Source organism: Lutjanus erythropterus, chromosome 2 (assembly GCF_056507025.1).
Source record: "Lutjanus erythropterus isolate fLutEry1 chromosome 2, fLutEry1.hap2, whole genome shotgun sequence".
Taxonomy (NCBI): domain Eukaryota; kingdom Metazoa; phylum Chordata; class Actinopteri; order Lutjaniformes; family Lutjanidae; genus Lutjanus; species Lutjanus erythropterus.
In genome coordinates this window covers 36,512,440-36,530,557 of record NC_139318.1, presented here as the reverse complement: position 1 = coordinate 36,530,557, position 18,118 = coordinate 36,512,440, and the positions used below count along the sequence as shown (strand labels likewise).

At 37.6% G+C, this 18,118-nt stretch overlaps 1 protein-coding gene and 1 long non-coding RNA gene across 2 annotated transcripts in view; one reads left to right on the top strand and one right to left on the bottom strand.

Moving 5' to 3' along the window:
- The window catches only part of LOC146332060 (uncharacterized), a 114,197-nt gene that overhangs the window by 76,720 nt on the left and 19,359 nt on the right, over window positions 1–18,118 (bottom strand). Inside the window, exon 2 of the long non-coding RNA XR_014772026.1 lies at window positions 3,542–3,580. This is a non-coding gene — a long non-coding RNA (uncharacterized LOC146332060). The remainder of the gene's footprint in view (window positions 1–3,541; window positions 3,581–18,118) is intronic.
- The window catches only part of igfn1.1 (immunoglobulin like and fibronectin type III domain containing 1, tandem duplicate 1), a 37,804-nt gene that overhangs the window by 1,123 nt on the left and 18,563 nt on the right, over window positions 1–18,118 (top strand). Inside the window, exons 2-8 of the mRNA XM_084738663.1 lie at window positions 4,598–4,683; window positions 6,628–6,663; window positions 12,542–12,661; window positions 13,823–13,965; window positions 15,014–15,113; window positions 15,255–15,299; window positions 17,985–18,018. Coding sequence (XP_084594789.1) covers window positions 4,635–4,683; window positions 6,628–6,663; window positions 12,542–12,661; window positions 13,823–13,965; window positions 15,014–15,113; window positions 15,255–15,299; window positions 17,985–18,018 — 527 coding nt within the window. The 5' untranslated portion in view covers window positions 4,598–4,634. The remainder of the gene's footprint in view (window positions 1–4,597; window positions 4,684–6,627; window positions 6,664–12,541; window positions 12,662–13,822; window positions 13,966–15,013; window positions 15,114–15,254; window positions 15,300–17,984; window positions 18,019–18,118) is intronic.

The following is an 18,118-nucleotide window of genomic DNA, read 5'->3' as shown; positions in this document are numbered from 1 at the left end:
TGAGGGACATTCGAGAAGCTACCAGATGCCATTTCAAGAGTATGTGGTCAGTGGTGCAATCATCTGCGGTGGGTGCCTGAGAAAGAATCGCTGAGAGACGTCACGTACCGCTGACACATTAGGCATTATTTGTTTGTCTGCTGTGCAGCAGCTCTTTTTTAACAAACTGCAAATACCTCAGACTGGCGGCTTCTGAAGATTGTTACTGTATTTTCTGTCGTTAATATGAGAAGAGGTCACTTTAGGTAATGTCATGGGATGTGGTGCTATACATGAGCAAAGATGAAATTACAGTCCAACGTCACGGGGTTTGACCATGCATGGACAGCGAAGGAATCATTCAATAATTCACTGATTAATTTGTTGATCTCAGTAGTGAATCAAGTGGAACTAATTAGACAAACTGTCAAAAAACCACGGGAGCAAATAATTGTCTCACACATCTTTTTCATTAAGATACTAACATCATATTAGAGATGTTCAGATTTTTTTTTCATTACCAATACTGATTCCGAAGCCTGAACTTTGAATATTTGCTGATAGCGAGTTTCTTATTATTTTTTAACAGCTCTATACTAACTATCCTGTCTGGGTGTGGTATGATAGCTATAACTGTTGCATGTCCTGACTCAAGTAAAAAAAAAAAAAAAAAAAAAAAAGACATACAGGACGCTGCTGAAAAGTAGCAAGTCCCACAGTCGCACAGTTTTTTCCCGCCTGATACCAATTCCAATACCTGATCTTTGCATATTGGCCAATACTGAGTACCAATCTGATATCAGCATATTAAAAATGAAAAAGAATTATATATATTACTATTAATATTTAACAGCTGTATACTACTGTCCCTGCATGGATGGATGTTGCCATCGTTGTATGGCTGGCTCAGGTTAACATGAGAGGTAGCAGGCTCCAGTCAAATGGCTAATACATTTTTGGATCGGTGCATAGACTTGCATACTCGCAACACCTGATCCAGCATTTTGGGCGTTATCAGAGGCATTTCAGGCACTGATACTGTAACAAACTACTTGAGATATTCCGATACCATTTTTTCTTTCCGATACCAATTCTGATATCTTGAGCTTTGCGTATCTGCCAACAGAGGTTGTCATTTCCTCAGTAATCCCACCTGACCAGTGCATGATGTGCGTGGACTGTGGATTGGAACAGGATTGGATGGTAGCCATTCTTGTCTGGGACGGGACAGGAGTATTTCTGTGGGAGTGGCATGGGACAGGAGTGAAAATCCACTCCTTTGTCAACCTTTATCAGCCAATACAGAATACCAATTCGCTATCAGTGCATTGATTTCTATATATTACTTTTTAACAGCCGTATACCACTAGCCCTTTCTGGATATGTGTATGTATGCACACTATGAGAATGCAGCAGGGTCCTGTTCTGGGGCCAATAAATTACGTGGTATCGAATCAATGCATAGACTTGCATACTTGCTGATAGCCAGTATGGCTGTACTGGACGCATTTCCAGTCCTGGTAACAGTACTGACTATCAAAACAGCCCTAATTAGGAAAACAGACTCATGTGTCACATTCATATCTACTATTTTCTCCTTTATAATGTGAAAAACATAACAGAGTGAGAGACAGGGCATATGACCATGATATCAACAGTGAAAAGTAAAAGAAAGACAAGGGGAGGCGAGAATAAACTCTGAGGGCTGTCTGATGGTGAAAAGCTGGATATATTTTCTTTCTGCTACAGTGGTCCAGCATTTCAGATAGCCCGTCTCTAATTTTAAGCTTGGTGACTTGTTATGTTGCCCACAGTGACAGCCAGCCTGCCTACCTACTGGTTATATGTAATGATGTTATGAAGCAAGGCTCTTATTTTTTTAAACCAAGAGAAGTATTTACTGTAGAATGCAGGCTGCACCAACAATCTTTAAAATGTCAGGGACAGTGACTAAGAAAGATGCTCAGGATCTATTGACTGTTATGTTGTCTACAATGTCCCCTCCCCTACAAGTTAGAATTCATTAAATCGAGTGGGAGCCTCTGCCAAACATTAAACTATAAATGTAGTGAGCTAAAATGGCAAAAACATTCAGTGGGAGGGAGGAGGAGTGGGTTTCCTTTAATGCAAAGGGACCGCTGCCAAGATGTCTCCTGTTGCAGGCTGTTTTGCTTTTACCATATGTGTTGTGTAGTTCATTTTCAAGATTCACCAGGAGCCAAGATTGCTGCTGGAGCCCAGAACCTTTCTGAGCATATGCTGGGGCATGTGTACAACTAAAAATAAAACACTTACTTTCCCAAACAGCTTCAGTGGGATGTCAGAACAGACTGTAAATATGTAAAATGTGAAGTGAAACACAGATTCACTATTTAGTAAAACTATGACGCAAGTCAAAAAGAGAAGTCTTCACTTACATTAAAGTCAGACTCATGATTCACATAGACTTTACAGCTTTTAGACAGTTTCGCATTTGTTTAAAGGTCCCTCTTATTATGAGAAATTGGGTCTTACAAGATGACAGATTAGCAGTATCTGAGTTTTGAGTGTTATTCTCTGGATAAACAATAACTAACAGTGTTTTTTCCTCCAAATGTGAACTCTAATTGTGGCTTTTATGCAGGGCTGAACAAATAATTAACATTTTATCAAAATGACAATATTGGCTACTGCAATTTTCAAATCACAAAAGGGGCAACATTTGTAGACGGCGAAATGTTAATGAAACTACTCACAACAAGGTCTGTGGATTATCTTGTGTAACCAGGTCGTGATTTTTGGAAAAAGATGCTGGTTTTGAGTTTTTCAGATGTACTTTTTTGGTGTTTTGAGCACCACATGCCCCCCTTTTAATCTCATTATACTGGAGAGAAGGCAGACGCCCCTACGGCTAATATCTCGAAAACTCTGCAACTCGCACCAAAAAAATCTAGATGGATAAACAGCACTACATGCCAGGGGGAACATATGGTATTATGATTTTGAGGTGAACTGTCCCTCTAATTCTGGTGTCTCTATATGACCTATATAAGAGGCGAGTGGCTATCTCTAGATAATAATTCTTAATTTTAATTTTTTTTTTGTCTTCAGTTTGGTCGAGATCCCTACAAAAATCACACCATAATAATTTAAATATATTTTTCGATGAAAATGAGAATATTCATCTAATATTATAATGTTATAGAGAAATAGAAAATTTGAAGTTTTAAGTGGCTGTAAAGGTTTAGAGGAGCTGGACTGTGGTTCAGTGTGCATGCATTTAATAAACCAGGCAGCATTCAACAGCAGGTATGCATCTATTATAGTAGACAGATCTGACGGTGACATGTAGAAAAATCATGCAAACAGTAGTTACTAGGACTTTTTCAATAAAAGTGAGCTGTACACAATAGCAAGCATTTTGATGTAACCGTTACTTGCACGATTAAACTTGTAGACCTACAGCAGCAGTTCATAACGTGGCAAACTGGTATTTTAAAGTACCAGACAGATAGAATTAGTAATATTATCATACCAGGTCATCCAAACAAACGCAGAAGCACAATGTCATTCAGGTACTCACCTCTACAAGTCAACAATATTTTCTGAAATCTATGTTCAGCTGCAAAGTTATAAAGACAATAATATTAATTTCCCATTCATAACCACTCCTACTCTAAATCCCTGTCCAATGAGAAGGTTAAGACCTCTTAACTTGAGAGTCATAAGGTCAAATTTTACAAGAACAAAAAATAGGAATGACATAAAGAGACGTATGTGACCTTTTCATAACAGAGTGGAGATTCGACTCATGTAACATTTAAACAAGTGTCATATGAATCAGTTGTAATCCTCGTAAAGTGTCAGATGGCTCCTGGTGTTCTTATATAAAACTACTTTGGAACCTTTGAGGACAAAGATAACCAAATAATGGTGGCGATGACTCACCGCTAAGATAGAGTTTCTTCTGAAAAATAGTGTGTCATTAAGTAATTTATTTTTTTTAATCAAGTGAGGGGAAAACTGCAGGTGTGATGAAAATTGGAAAGCTGCATGTCGTCTCTTTTCACTGTTTTTTCTACAACCTGTGAAAATGTGGTATTTCATCTTGATATTTGAATATATTTTTTTCATATTCTACATAAATCAGCTAATCAGGGCAGGGAGGCTGCAGCAGTAGAAGTATGTACAGCATTTTAAAACTAGGCCTAAATCTTCACCACCACTTTATTTAAGGCTTCAACAAGTTCCTTGCTTAATTAACACATGCCTCTGAGGGATTCCTGAAATAGGTATTCATCTGATGTAAAGGACAACACTTAGTGTAATGGCATTGGTTGGTGCCTCTTACTGACTGGTTAAGGTAACTGCAGTGTGCTTTAGAAAACACCATCTGAACATTTTTAGAGCAGCAGATTTTCCTCCAAAAGTTCTAAACAAATTGCTGACAACCTTTGAGAGGCTTCTGCTTAAAATTTCAAAAAGAGAATCAGCAACAACCACTCCTAAAGTTAAAAAGACCGACACCTCGAGCTCTGAGGAGACTGACAGCCAGTATCACTGAGCTGCTTTTGATCCGTGCACGTTGTATGTAAAGCTGAACATTTCCTCTTGTATTTTCTGTCCTCTTTTGCTGCAGAGCCTTCTGAATCGGCAGAGCTCGAGAGGAAACCAGGATGTGGAAGAGGTCAAAGGTGACCGATCCAACTGCCGCTGGGCAGGCGGGTAAGTGCAGGGTGATGGACGCCCTCTCAGGTTAGGTCAGTCAAAGTGTTGGTATTGCAGCTGTCTCCACCTGTATTTTCTCTTATCTGAGGAATGATGTTATGCCGGATCTATTCGACCTACGCAAAGTAATCTTTATATAAAATAAAGATTAATGTGAGATTGCATTCAAGAGAAGAAAAATTTTACAAGACAAGAAAACACCTGGGAAGCTTACGAAGATTACATTAGGGCGATGCCTACAAAATTCATCTTTTTCGAAGACATGGAATACCCGAGATGTCTTAATAATGCTGTATTATGTTGAATGCTGACCATTCCCACTAAGAGAAAACAAAGATAAGCACCACAGCTTTTCCTTTTGTCAAGTGGAAGCAGTCCAAATAACAGTCATAGCTCTAGAAACCCCCGCACTGTGCAGTATGTTGTCCATGATGTCAAGAAAACTGAACAGCAAGACCATGTTTTTGTCACCAAGGACACAGATGCTGCATTGCGATAGAAGTGTTTTGCTATCGGAAAAAAACAAGAAGCAACAAGTCTGAATGTGGCACTGGCTGCATTATTCATCAACTCCTGCTTCCCAATGATGTGATCATGAAGATGCCTGTCAAATAAATGATCAGCAAACAAGCTGTAATCACTGAACGAGAGCAACCTGAGAAAAGTCTCTTGAAAAAAGTCAGACAAAGATTTACTTTGAGTAAATCTGAAGAACATTCAGCTGTTGTTCGCAAGGATGATCAACAAAATCATCATGGGGGATCAATGCAACAATCACCAGCTGCTGCCACAACTGAAGAGAAAACTGAAGGTGAAATTATGTCCTTGATTGATAGAAGACAAAACGAAGCCTTTTTGTAAAATTAATTTCCAACAAAGTATTTGCACCTAACTTCTCTCAAGCACTGCGCAGGAATCATCCTGAGATGTCAGCCATGAGAAAATGCCTGAGCGAGCTTGAAGTTAAGTCTAATCAGCAGTTGCGCAGCACAACTCCTCATATGCTGCTGTAACAACATATTGCTAACATACAAGGGCTGTACTGAATGCCTCAAAGCTTCGTTCATACAGTTGACATTTGACTTCCAAATTGTCATTCGAATGCTGTATAGCTTTTGCGTTTTTGCATGTCTATCTGGGCTGTCGGGATTCTCCAAATCCACGATTCGATCTGACTTTTGATTTTAAGGTCAAGGTTCGCCGTTGTTAGACTGTCGAGTCTTGATTCGTAAAGATCAAAAGATCATGGGTTTTACTCTGACGAATTCTTTTGCGTATGCCATCAAGTGTGATATAGCAGTCGGTAAGCTGCACTGTACCATCTGTTGTTTTTTCTTCCTTCGGACACGTGAAGGATGCCGCAAGAAGGCAGGGACGGACAGAAAAAAAATATGACAGTTGCAGATTCCGCCTTTAGTTTTGATTATTGAAAATGACAGCTCATTTTTTTTTTTTCGATTTTTCAATTTAATATTGAAACTAACATTATTTGCATAGAAACAAAACTGACGTCCAGTATTTTTCTTTCTCGCCACAGTGCCCTGCCAGTGGTTTTTCTTCCACAGAAAAATGTTCTATGGACACATGCCTGTGATGACGTCTTAAAAATAGGACATTCAAACCTTCATGCAAAAAACTCAATAGAAGCTTTGAATGTAAAAAGAAACTGGCATTCGGTACAGCCCCATAACAAACTGTATTATATATTTTGTCTATGACTAACTAATTTTGTTGTTGTTGTTGTTGTGTCTCTGAATAATTTGTTCTGCCCAAGTTGTGTCTGTGTTCGTGCTTCCCATTCCTGGGTTATACTGTATATTGTGGTGTTTTGTGTTTATTGTGTCCATAATCCTGTCGAAGTTCCAACCTGCCATGGTGCTTTTGTCAGGATTAATATTTACCTGTCCTGTTCCCTCTCCTGCTGTCACGTTGCGTGTTAAGTCGGCGGTTCTGAGGGAGTTCACCCAGACGACAAAGGTATGCGAGCAAAAACGAGATGAAATCACACGAACAATTCACCTTCTGTTAAGTGCATGACTCCATGTTGGGTGAGTTGCATGTATGATGTGGTTTTCATCACTCCTTGAAAGGTGTCATCCGCAACGGATGATTCATCTTTCAGTGTCACAACAGACGCATATCATTGTGACATTCTCAACAACTTTCATGTGAACACTAGCTCGAGGCTGTTGCACTGCCGTTGATTTCCATGTGTCTACTTTATCTTGTAATGTTAAACTTTTAAAATTACGTCCACGTGCTGATTAGTCTGGTATAGTGTGTTGGCACAGTTCAGTCTCAATAAGTGAACTCTACAGGGACATCCCAAAGGAGTGGCACAATCTCTCCTACAACCCCGATTGCAAAAACGGTGGTGTGTAAAAAGTAAATAAAAACAGAATGCAAAGAAACAATTAATGCATGCAAACATGAGGTTTATTATATATAATATTTTTTGTGGAAATCATGGACGTCATGTCCTCTGTGTTACAGAGGAAAAAGTTTAAATGTCAGCATCTGTGATGGTATAGTGGTGTGTTAGTGCCCATGGCATCATGGCCAACTGTCACACCTGTGAGGGCCTCAAAAGATAGATTAAGGTATTTATCTTTTTCAGAGATGTCCCGAGTGTATATTTAATTTGTAAGTTTATCAGTTTGAACATTTAATATCTTGTCTTTGTAATGTATTCGACTGAATATAGGTCAAAAAGGGTTTGAAAATCATTGCATTCTGTTTTTATTTACATTTTGCAGCGTTCCTACTTCTTCTGAATCAAGGTTGTACATATTTAAATTGTAAATTTGGGTAAATACTCATTAACTGCAAACTGTGAATTTGGCATCACTAGAAAAACTACAAGTAAGTTATATTTGAGGATATACGTTTATACATTGAGCATGAACACAAGCTGAGTCACCCTTTTAAGTTACCCTTTCAGTATTCCCATGAGATTTTTGGCTTTTTCATGCCTGACCCACATGTTATCCTTGGCTTCACTGTGACGACCAGGACTGTCACAGATACGAAATTGCATTTTCTACGATCCTAGAAGTTCAAAGCAGCTCTTAGAGAACCATGTGCTGTCAAGTTAACACAGAACATTGAGGTCTCGAGGTAATCAGCTGGAATGACATCCATGACCTCTGGAAGCTCTTAAGCCTCACCCAACTCTCGATATCTTTTTATTTCTTGTATTTCTGTGACAATTGCTCTCAGGGACTTTGGGGCAACACAAGTTTGCAGGGTATTAAATCACAGATGGCACATGTCTGCCTCTGTTAACACAGCCATGAAGTAAAATAAGGAAATTATGAATGCAAGCCAACCAGTTATTAGTTCACATCTAAAACAAGGAAACTTTGCAGTAAGTCTCAAGAGCAATAATTAATTTATGTAGGCCAGTACAAGTTAGACTAGTGAGAGAATCTACAGATTGGACTGCTGAGCAGCAAGAACAGCAAAGTTCCTGCAAAGTCCTAAAAGCCAACAATGACAACTAACTAACGCCACACTGATGAAAATAAACACGCCACACAACAAGAGTGGGAACATGTTGGTGACTCAGCAGGTTCTGAAAAGCTTTCTAAATGTACTCTTTATCACTCATACATTCATTTGTTTATTTATTTATTTGGAAAGGCAAGACAGGTGTACTTAGAAAACACTGTTCATACACACATCCATTGCAAAGTGCTTTATAAGCCATAAAAAGACATAAAAATAAAAAAAATGTAAATATAAAAAGCTATAGGAAATTAAAAAGATAAAAGCACAGAGTAATAAATAGAGGAAAGTGCAGCACTCAAGTGCAGAGTAACATAATAAATGTACCAGTTTTTAAACTGTTATGAAACTGTCTGAATTTAATACTGATGCCTCTATATGACCTACATAAGCAAACGAGGCCGACTGCAAGGTTGGTGTGTATTTTCAGAGTTAAAGTTACAGTGAATAGTATGTTACACTTTTTTGTTCTATTTTGCGGTTGTGGCTAAAGAGTCACTGACACTTTTGTCCACAGGGGCCTCCAGCTTTAATATTCAGTTTTGAAGTCCATCTCCAGTCATGTTTTTAACAATATAAAATCCTCTGCAAGAAGAGATAAATTGTTTGATATGTTTTTCTGCAAAATAATTTCAAATGCCTTGTCAAAAAGGCTTATATATAGCTTTAAACCTTGCCTTCATTTAGTGTTTAACAACTCATGAATATGCAAACAGTCCCAGTCCTCTACACACACCCAACACCCTCACCCCTACCCCATGTAGCTATACCTGGCTTCTCCTTTGTTTTGCTAGCTAATCATGGTAACTAACTACATCTGGCTTCTCCTGTGGGCTTGACATCGCCACTCACAATATATATAATGCCACCCCTTCAATTAAAAGGAGTGGTTCCTTAGGTTTATGATACCCAGCCTGTCTGAATCTGTTTTTTCTGCCCTTGCTCACTACAGTTCCAAAGCTCAGACATGGCATGATGTGTCTTGTAACACAAGAAAAACACCACATGGACATAAAACAAAAAAAAAGCTTAGTTTCACTGGAGGAGATCTTTGCTTCTGCTTTCTGCTTAAAAAACTGTAAAATTTTCTATAATTCTGTCCCTGCTCTGTGTAACTTCCTTTCTGCAACGCAAGTATACAAAATATAGTTCATTTATGCACCTGTCAGTGAGTGCTAAATTTAGTCAAGTCAAATTTATTTACATAGCGAGAAATCGTAACACAAGTTATGTTGAGGAACTTTTCATATAGACCAGGTCTAGACTCTACTCTTTATAATGTTATTTATAGAAACCCAACAATTACCATGATGAGCAAGCACTTGGTGACAGTGGCAAAGAAAAACTCCCTTTTAGCAAACTGAAAGTTCAAGCAGAACCTGCTTCACCCAAAACATGAATGAATGAATAACAATAGAAAGGACTGGGGACCTAGACCCTATTATTACTCATATTATCATTTACAGAGACCCAACAATTCCCACCATGAACAAGCACTTGGCAAAAGCGATGAGGAAAAACTCCCATTTAATAGGCCAAACCTTTGAGCGGAACCAGACTTTGAGTGGGCAATCATCTGCCTCGACTGTCCTCGACTTTAGTGCATAATAAAAACATAGTGCACAATACAAATTTAAAAAAAAAGAAATGAATGACTGAATAACAAGAAAAAGGATTGGGGAAGACTTTAAAAGCTTAACACTGATTTCATTTCTGATCAAATGCCAAATCTTACTTATTGCTTTTGGAAACATTTTGGAAAATGACTTAATGCAAAAGTAAAGCAGGCAGGGACTTTAAAACTAGTCCTACACAACTATTTTTTTGGTAGAAAACTCTTCAAAGAACAAGCAGTGCTCTAGTGCAAGTGTATTAAAAAACGCAATAAGAACAGTTATTTACAGCCACAGACATTTCAGACAAGACAGAATGAAAAAAAAAAGCTTTTTAGTGATTGCAGTTCATCTGCATGCTTATTCCTTTGACAGCTGCCAAGGTCTCTTGAAAAACAAGATATCTAGAGTCTGGTGATGTTTGCGAAACTAATGACTCATGTATGTAAAAATATGCATTTTACACAGTATTTATCGATATAGCACATAGTCATGTTAAATCTGCAAATCTGCAAGAGGATCCCTACGAAACTTTGTGTACCAAATTTATGTCTATTATATTCCAAATACTTTTGCCGACTGACCCATGAAATCAATGCCTGGCTTAAACATGCAGCTTTTAATTGCTGTTCTACATTAAAAGGCTGATCAATATTTCCATGCAAACATTTTGCTTTTAATGACATCCGCGTCATCCTCGCGATTCCACAGCGTGAACGTTCCGCTTGTTAACACCAGCAAAAGTCATGTAATGTTATCAGCGCTCTGCCACACACCCCCACACACACAGACACAGGACATCCTGTTCTGTAACACCTGCCGCAAGCAATTTACCTCCAATGCGCTTCAGACTGCAAAACGCTGAGGCTCCCTGCTCGTTTCTCCTTACTGAAACTATATATTCTATAGTTTACATTCTGCCTATTACAGGTCTTTCATGCCAAGAGAAAATAATTACAGACCAGGGATCCCTGGACCAGCTGAACCCCTGTGATCAGCATTCAGTGATGCCCCCCTCGAGATTGCTGTGGGTCAGTTCAAATAGGTACTCTCAGGGTTTCTGGGACTTCTGCAAAGCACTTTAACCTGCATTAATATCTAATTCTAAAGACAAGAGCTTTAAATAGCTCAACAGGAGAGCTAAGATGGACTCAGATAATTTGTACCCCGCACACCTCTAGAATCTGCAGAGGGCAGTGCTTTTTTCCCCCCACACATTTTCCCATTTGAGTGCTCACAATTCAGACTGAACTGTGCTAAAAAGAGGATAAGAATAATATACACTGTCTAGTTCAAATATATACATAGTGGGTTTAATTAATAATGTCAACCTTTATGACTGCACATAAGTAAAATGTCCACATAGTACATCTCCTAAACAAAACACTGTGGCCACAAGCTGTTTCTTCAGATTTAATTGCGTTTATTCAGCCTCATTCAACTATTATAACGTTAAACGGCAGCACTACTACAAGAATGCTAAAATTCAGAACAAGGCTTCATTTAACATGAAACCATTTATTACAACATACAAGGTGTGTGCACAATGTATGAAACTTGAAAAAAAAAAATTACTTTTAATGTAGAATAATAAAACTGGTATGCAGAAATCTGAGCTGAAAAACAATTGCTGATTCATTTAAAACTTTATCTGAAATAAAAAAGCTGCACACATTTTAGCAAGAGAGAAACATATTAACATTATCTTCAAGCAAAACAAATTAAAAATTAAAAATGAATCACTGCATATTCTAACCCCTCATGTTTTCAACCTGACATAAACAATGATGTTTATGGCAAGAATACTGAATTCATTACAACGCTGATCATTGGCTTTTTAGGTTTGCTACTTACATAAATAAAGTGGGGGTGCATGTTTATATCAGGATTAAATACTCACTACTAATATCAGGAGGCCAATGATGAGGGTGAGTCCAAAATACACTACAGAAAACTCAAAAAATGTGTTTTAGACATTGGAAAATTGTTCAGATGCATAAATTAGACAGTCAAATTCCTTATGGACAGGTTTCTGATTCTTGACCCTCTTACAGTTTGTGCTGCTCATGATGAGTGCTGTTAATCCAGAGCGAGTGCTCCATCCTGCGAGGCTGTAGTGTCAGAGCAAGCCAGCACACAGGAGATGTAGAGTCGGTGGGGATGTAAATGAACTCATTAAAAAAAATAAAATTATTGCCAAATACGATAACAAGTACAAACAAACCTTTGGCAGGGTCAAATTTAATGTGGCAGAGAGAGTCAATCTGAATTCAGAAGTTTTTCACAGTTTGCTTGTAACTCAATTTATATGAAAAATACTAGATAATCTTATGTAAATATTTAGTTGTAGTTATGTTGCCTTTTCTTAGTCATTAGTCTTTAGATTCGATTCTTTATTGTGGCATTTTATCCCAAAGCACCTTGCTCCTTTGACATGTACACAACACTTGACATGTATGTTTGAATGTGTTTATGTGACTTGTCTGAGTTTTACATTTGTATTTATTATCCACTTTTGAATTAAATCTGAATACAGAGTTAAAAAAAATATTCTCCTCCACATGCTGCACTTCAGTTCATGTGTTTTAAGGATGGCTCCTTACAATAACAACAATAAATTGTTGTATAAATTGATAATTATGTACTGGAAACTACATTGTGTCTTTAACTTATCCGCTCTGTACGCTAAGCTTGTCTAATTTTGATTTTTTATTTATTTATTTATTTTTGCTCAGGCATCAGGAAGAAGTCGAAGGTGCCCGGTGTCATGATAACACAGTTTATGGAGGAACTTCCAGAGGGAATGACAACTCCAGATTTCACCCGCAAACCTATTGCTCTGACTATTCAAGAGGGTAAGTCTTCATGCCTCTGAAAGTCCATCTTAGATAAAATTGTATTATTATTTTTTACAAATGTGTATGGGAAAGTAAAAAATACACTGATCTTAATTCCAAATGGAAATAAGTAGCGTCAACATCCCTACCACATACAGTATGTTGACTTCAGAATAAATTATTCCTATTATTGAGGAAGAATTAACAGGACTCTCAGACCTTGACTTTGAAAAACAGAGGCAAAGAGGGATGTTGAGTGTGGTGAAGCCTCAGAGGCTCATTTCACCTTCCCATCTTTTGAAATGTTGTGCACATTCAAATATTTGTGGACCTCAGGAAGACTAGCAGCCACTTTGTTGAAGCTAATGAGGATCCAAATAAAGAAGATTTTACTGTTAGGCCAAAGATCTTTTGAAACACATATCAGGTCATTATTTGGTTCATATTATTAGAAAAATAACACTTGGCATCATGTTAACGAGCATCCATCAACAACAATGTGCAGTTAGGTGCAAAAAAGTTCATACAACTGCACTGAGACAATGGGAGGACAACTAGGACAACGGTGACTGTGCAATACAGCACAGATCCACTGAGACTGGCAGATCAGTCTTCTCTGTTAGAGCAACAACATACTGAAACTCAGGACCAAGTGAGATAAGAGTGTGCAGCAGCTTTGCTGGTTGTAATTTCAAGATGAAATCTTTGCTAAAATCAACCAAATCACATACTCATCACACATAAACTGAAACACTTGATCTAATACTATAAAATCTTGTTTTATCTTAATGTTGTAGTTGTATTGTTGTTGTTGTTGTGGCGTCTTTGTTGTGTGGTCTTGTTACTGTTATTGCTGAAGCCGTTGTATCATGAATATGCTCCGTCTTGTAATTGTGTTTTTATAGAAGTGTCTTTTAGCAGAGAAATTATCCTCCGTTTCCTGCCCAGGGACTACAGATGAAAATTAGCTTATAGCTTACTCTGGTGCGGCTAGGTAGCTGTGCATTGTCCCTGTTAAATAAATAAAATAAAATAAAATTTAAAAAAGTAAAAACTGGAGCACAAACTGAGTAAAATTTAAAATTGTGACATGTATCTACAACATAGCTATCGTTCCTAAATATACAGCAATGAATAATTTGTCTCTAATACGGAAATCTTCATTTGATCCCATTCCAGGTAAATTGGCAGTCTTTAAAGCCAAAATAGTGGGCACCCCAACTCCTACTGTAACATGGAGCAGAGCCAATGGAGAAATACATTTTCACCCTGACATGTGCCAGCAAAAGTATGATGAAACAACTCAGGAACATACTATTGAGGTAAGCTTTACATGTAGCAGTGGACGTATAAAGGATGTCATGCAACAAACCCTAAAGGCATAGTCCCATTAGGTTTTCATTCAACAAAACCTACTCATTACGTAATAATGTCACAATGTCTGATGCGGATAATAAACACTGATCATAGAAAGTGATAAAACTATAACCTGTAATAATAGTGGATGGATGTTTGATGTGTGAACAGTGAAAAAAATTGCAGAAGTGCTTTAAACCTTCATTCTCTCTAATTACCAGCAGGGGGCGATGCTGCTGGCTGCAAAAATAAGTATGTAAGCTTATGAAAAAATGACCCTGCTTCTCACTTGATTTATTACCTCAGATAACATTTTCCTCACCAGTTTATTTTCTCAGTTAGTAGTTTCACGTGTTTTTTGATACAGTATGACATTCATTTTGCAAAATAAGGTCTCATTTATAGTAAAATAGGTGATAAAGCAGGGTATGCTATAACATATTGTGGCAAGTTGTGTGTAATGACAGCCAGGAATTAACATTTTAAAATAGATTGCCCTTACCAGTAATTTAATGTGAATTTGGTTGATTGCAAACACAAACCTGATTTTTCTCGGGTACTCATGACTCACAACGATTGAGAACCGTTGCTTTAGGGTGTGGCTATCTTGTGATTGGCTATCTACCACAGCGTGTCCTTGGGTTCTCAGTTAAATCCAATCAGGATGCTTATCAGTAGTCCACAAATCAATGGGTGATAAAACATGCTAAAGTAATAACTTTTTTTATTTTAAACCACAGTGTGTCTGTTGGCTGAATGAGGACATCTGTTAAGTCTTATTTGAACACAGGTGAACTCTGACCTGTAAATCCACCAGAGTGGAGATCGCTGTGAAACACGTGCTTAAATTTTTCTGTCATTTGGGCTTCAATACAAGTTAAATGGGAAATGGAGCGAATACTCGTTTACTCGAAATGTAATGAGACTATGACTTAACGCTCAAACTGCTTTCAGCGGTTTAATAGAATAATGCATCAAACAGAAATGCCATTAACTTTGTTTGTATTTCATTAGTTTCCGAAAGTCGCCCCAGAGGATGCTGACACCTACAAGTGTTTTGCAACAAATGAATACGGAAGAGCTGTTTGCACTGTTGTCTTGAATGTTATTGAAGGTAGGATCCTTTTTGCTCTTTGAATCACTGAATCTCTTAAGTGTGTTATATAAGAGTTTCATTATATATCCTCTCAATGAATTGGCATATCGTACTGAATTGTCACAGGTAATGAATATTAAAGTGACTGTTTGTTTACAGTTGGATTCTCCAAGTCCAAAGAACTTCAAAAGAAACTAGGAGAAGGTGAGGTTTCAAATGCTCTTAAAGCCCTTAATTTGTATATGAAATGGTGCGTTTATTTACATGCGTTCTTTTTTTCTTTTTTTTTTTTTAAACAAGGGAGTTTGTTTGTTCGGAGTCAGGACAAGGTTAACTGTTTTAAGATGAAGGTTATGCCAAAAAGAGAGCTAATATACACCATCCTTGCCCTTTTCAGATACAGTTAGCACTCAATAGCAGATAAACTACCACTGCAATTAACACATTATGAAAGTGAAGGAAATACGTTTGCAGAACAGGACAAACAGAATACAGGCATATGGTTTTCATCTAAGCCAGTGTTTCTTAACATTCAGCAAGCATCAGGGTCATTGAGGTGTTCTTGGTGGGCGTTTAAGGCAAGTTTACATCCAGGATTCACGACAAGGTAAAACTTGGAACTTCAATACTTCATTAAAAAACACTGAAAAAAAACTGCCAGTTTGCATCAATTACGTCAGTGTTTCTGTCAGCTTTTATTCAGTTTCTGTTGCTGGAAGTTTATGACGCAGCTCCTGAATGGGGGCGGGACATCAGACGATCATCAATAAAATTTCACCACCAGTTTTACACCACTAGAGTTTACTGTGTAAACTCATGATAGTCTCTTCCTTGGTATTGCCTGTTGTGAAAATTAAGAGTTTCTTCCAGCATTCATTTCTCACAAGGATACACTGTGAATGCTGTGTTATCTTCAAAGACAGGACTTTTATTTCTAACGGAGTACTTGTTTTTAAAAGTTCAGTACTTTTACTTGGGGACAGTTTTGGACGACTCTTAATATAGGATAACTGTATATCCTTCTCCTTTTTTCCTGTCATCTCAGGCATTATCCTGGGTAAGCTGCTCATGTTTTCTGTTGGACCAGTCATAACAATAATAGTGATAATAAAGCCATTAATAAGAGTGCTTCTTGTCTGGAACTGTCTGCTGCTGTGTTCAATAGTGAGACCTAGTTTGGATGTCAAATTTCTAATTGTTTAACACTCATTAATACATCCCCCCCTCTTTTCTTTCTTTTATGCTCCCTAGGAAACTAAATAATAATAGATAATAGTAGATAGTAATAACTAATATAATAGTAATAACTAGATAATATGTCCATTTAACACAAATTGCATTCTGTGACCTGCTTTTTTTATGATATAACAGAATATTAATCAGGGTAGACAATTTGTCTACATCTTATTTGATGGGGGGTGCTGTAACGGGGGGTTGAGAACCACTGATCTAAGCTGTCAATACATGCAATGATGCAGCAGCTGTTTCTCTGTGCTACAACCTAGCCCATATATTTCCATGGCAACATGACATTTTCTTCATTAATTGGAATTATTGGGAAAAATCTGCCTGTCATGGTGCATCTGTCACATTAGCTCAGCACCACTGTGCACTGACACTTGACACATTGATGACTTTCTTAGAAATTGACTGAAAAATGTGAACATCGGCAACCAGAATCATGTTAGGCTGTTTAAGCCCAACACAAAATACTCAGTGTAACCAATTTGGATATTTTGGGATAATCAATCACTTTATTTTTGTCATTGTTTCTCTTTGCCCAAGAATATCAAAGGGACTTTTGGACGGAGTTGAGAAAGATCGGGCCAGTTCTTCCAGACTTGTCTGGCCTGAGCATGGTGAAGGAGACAGCTTGTAATATAATGTCTAGTCATTCAGATAATGTATGTGAGGAACAGAATTTTTTATTTGGGATACAAGAATCTCTGCTGGGTACCAAAATTAGGATTGGACATTCCACTTTTAGCCATCAAGCTGAAAATGTCAACTTTTATTTTATTAAAGCTTCTGGAAGTGTGGCTTCGAAAACTAAAAATGCAGGTAAAATTGTTGCAGGAGTGTGGAGCGATATTACGACTTCAGTTCCCCGTTGTTGAACTGGCTCAGACTCAAAACAAATTAAGCCAGTGGGAGCAGAAAATTTTCTTGCGCCCATTTGAGTGGGTCAACTCGGCAAAAGACCTGGAATTTTTATGATTGGCTTGGGTAATGAATTGCATTTTGTGATAAATCTCACAAAGCACAAGCACAACCAATCCAAACCCAATCAGGAAAGTGACCCAAAACTTAAATGGCAATATTTTGAAAGGAGGATGGTTAACATTATATACAAACTCCAATTCCAAAAATGTAGATATAAACAGAAAGCAATGACTTGCAAACCATTATACACTGAGTCTGAATTTGATGCCTCTAACACTTCACAGAAAAGTTGGGACAGCGGTCACAAAAGACTGGAAAGCTGTAAAATGCTCTTAAACAGCTTTGTTTGGAACATTTTACAGATGATCAGATTGATTGATATCATGTGACAGTATCAGGGTTGGGTATGAAAGGGGAATCTGCTTAAGGCTCAGAATAAGAAGAAAACTGCGTGGGTAAACAGTCCAACGGTTTAAGAACAACATTTCTCCATTATATACTCAAAAGGTCAGAGAATCTGGTGAAATCTCTGCAGGTAGGGGTCAAGACTGAATGCCCATGACCTTTGACTTCTTTAGTAGCACTGCTTTTAAAAAAAACAAGGATTATATAACACATTATTATATGCTGTCAGTAAACTTAAATAGAACCTGCTCTGCTGTCAAAGACAAGGCATGACACATATTCAGTGATGATGTGACTAATGTTTTTGTTATGGTTTCACAGATTTAACAGAATTCAGGAAAAAACTTAAGAAGCGGTAAGTGAAATCCTGTATAACTGGCTTGCTTGTATAACTGGCTTGTTGTTTATGCAATGTCTCCTTTCTCTTTTCAAATAAAACAAAATAAAGAATTTGA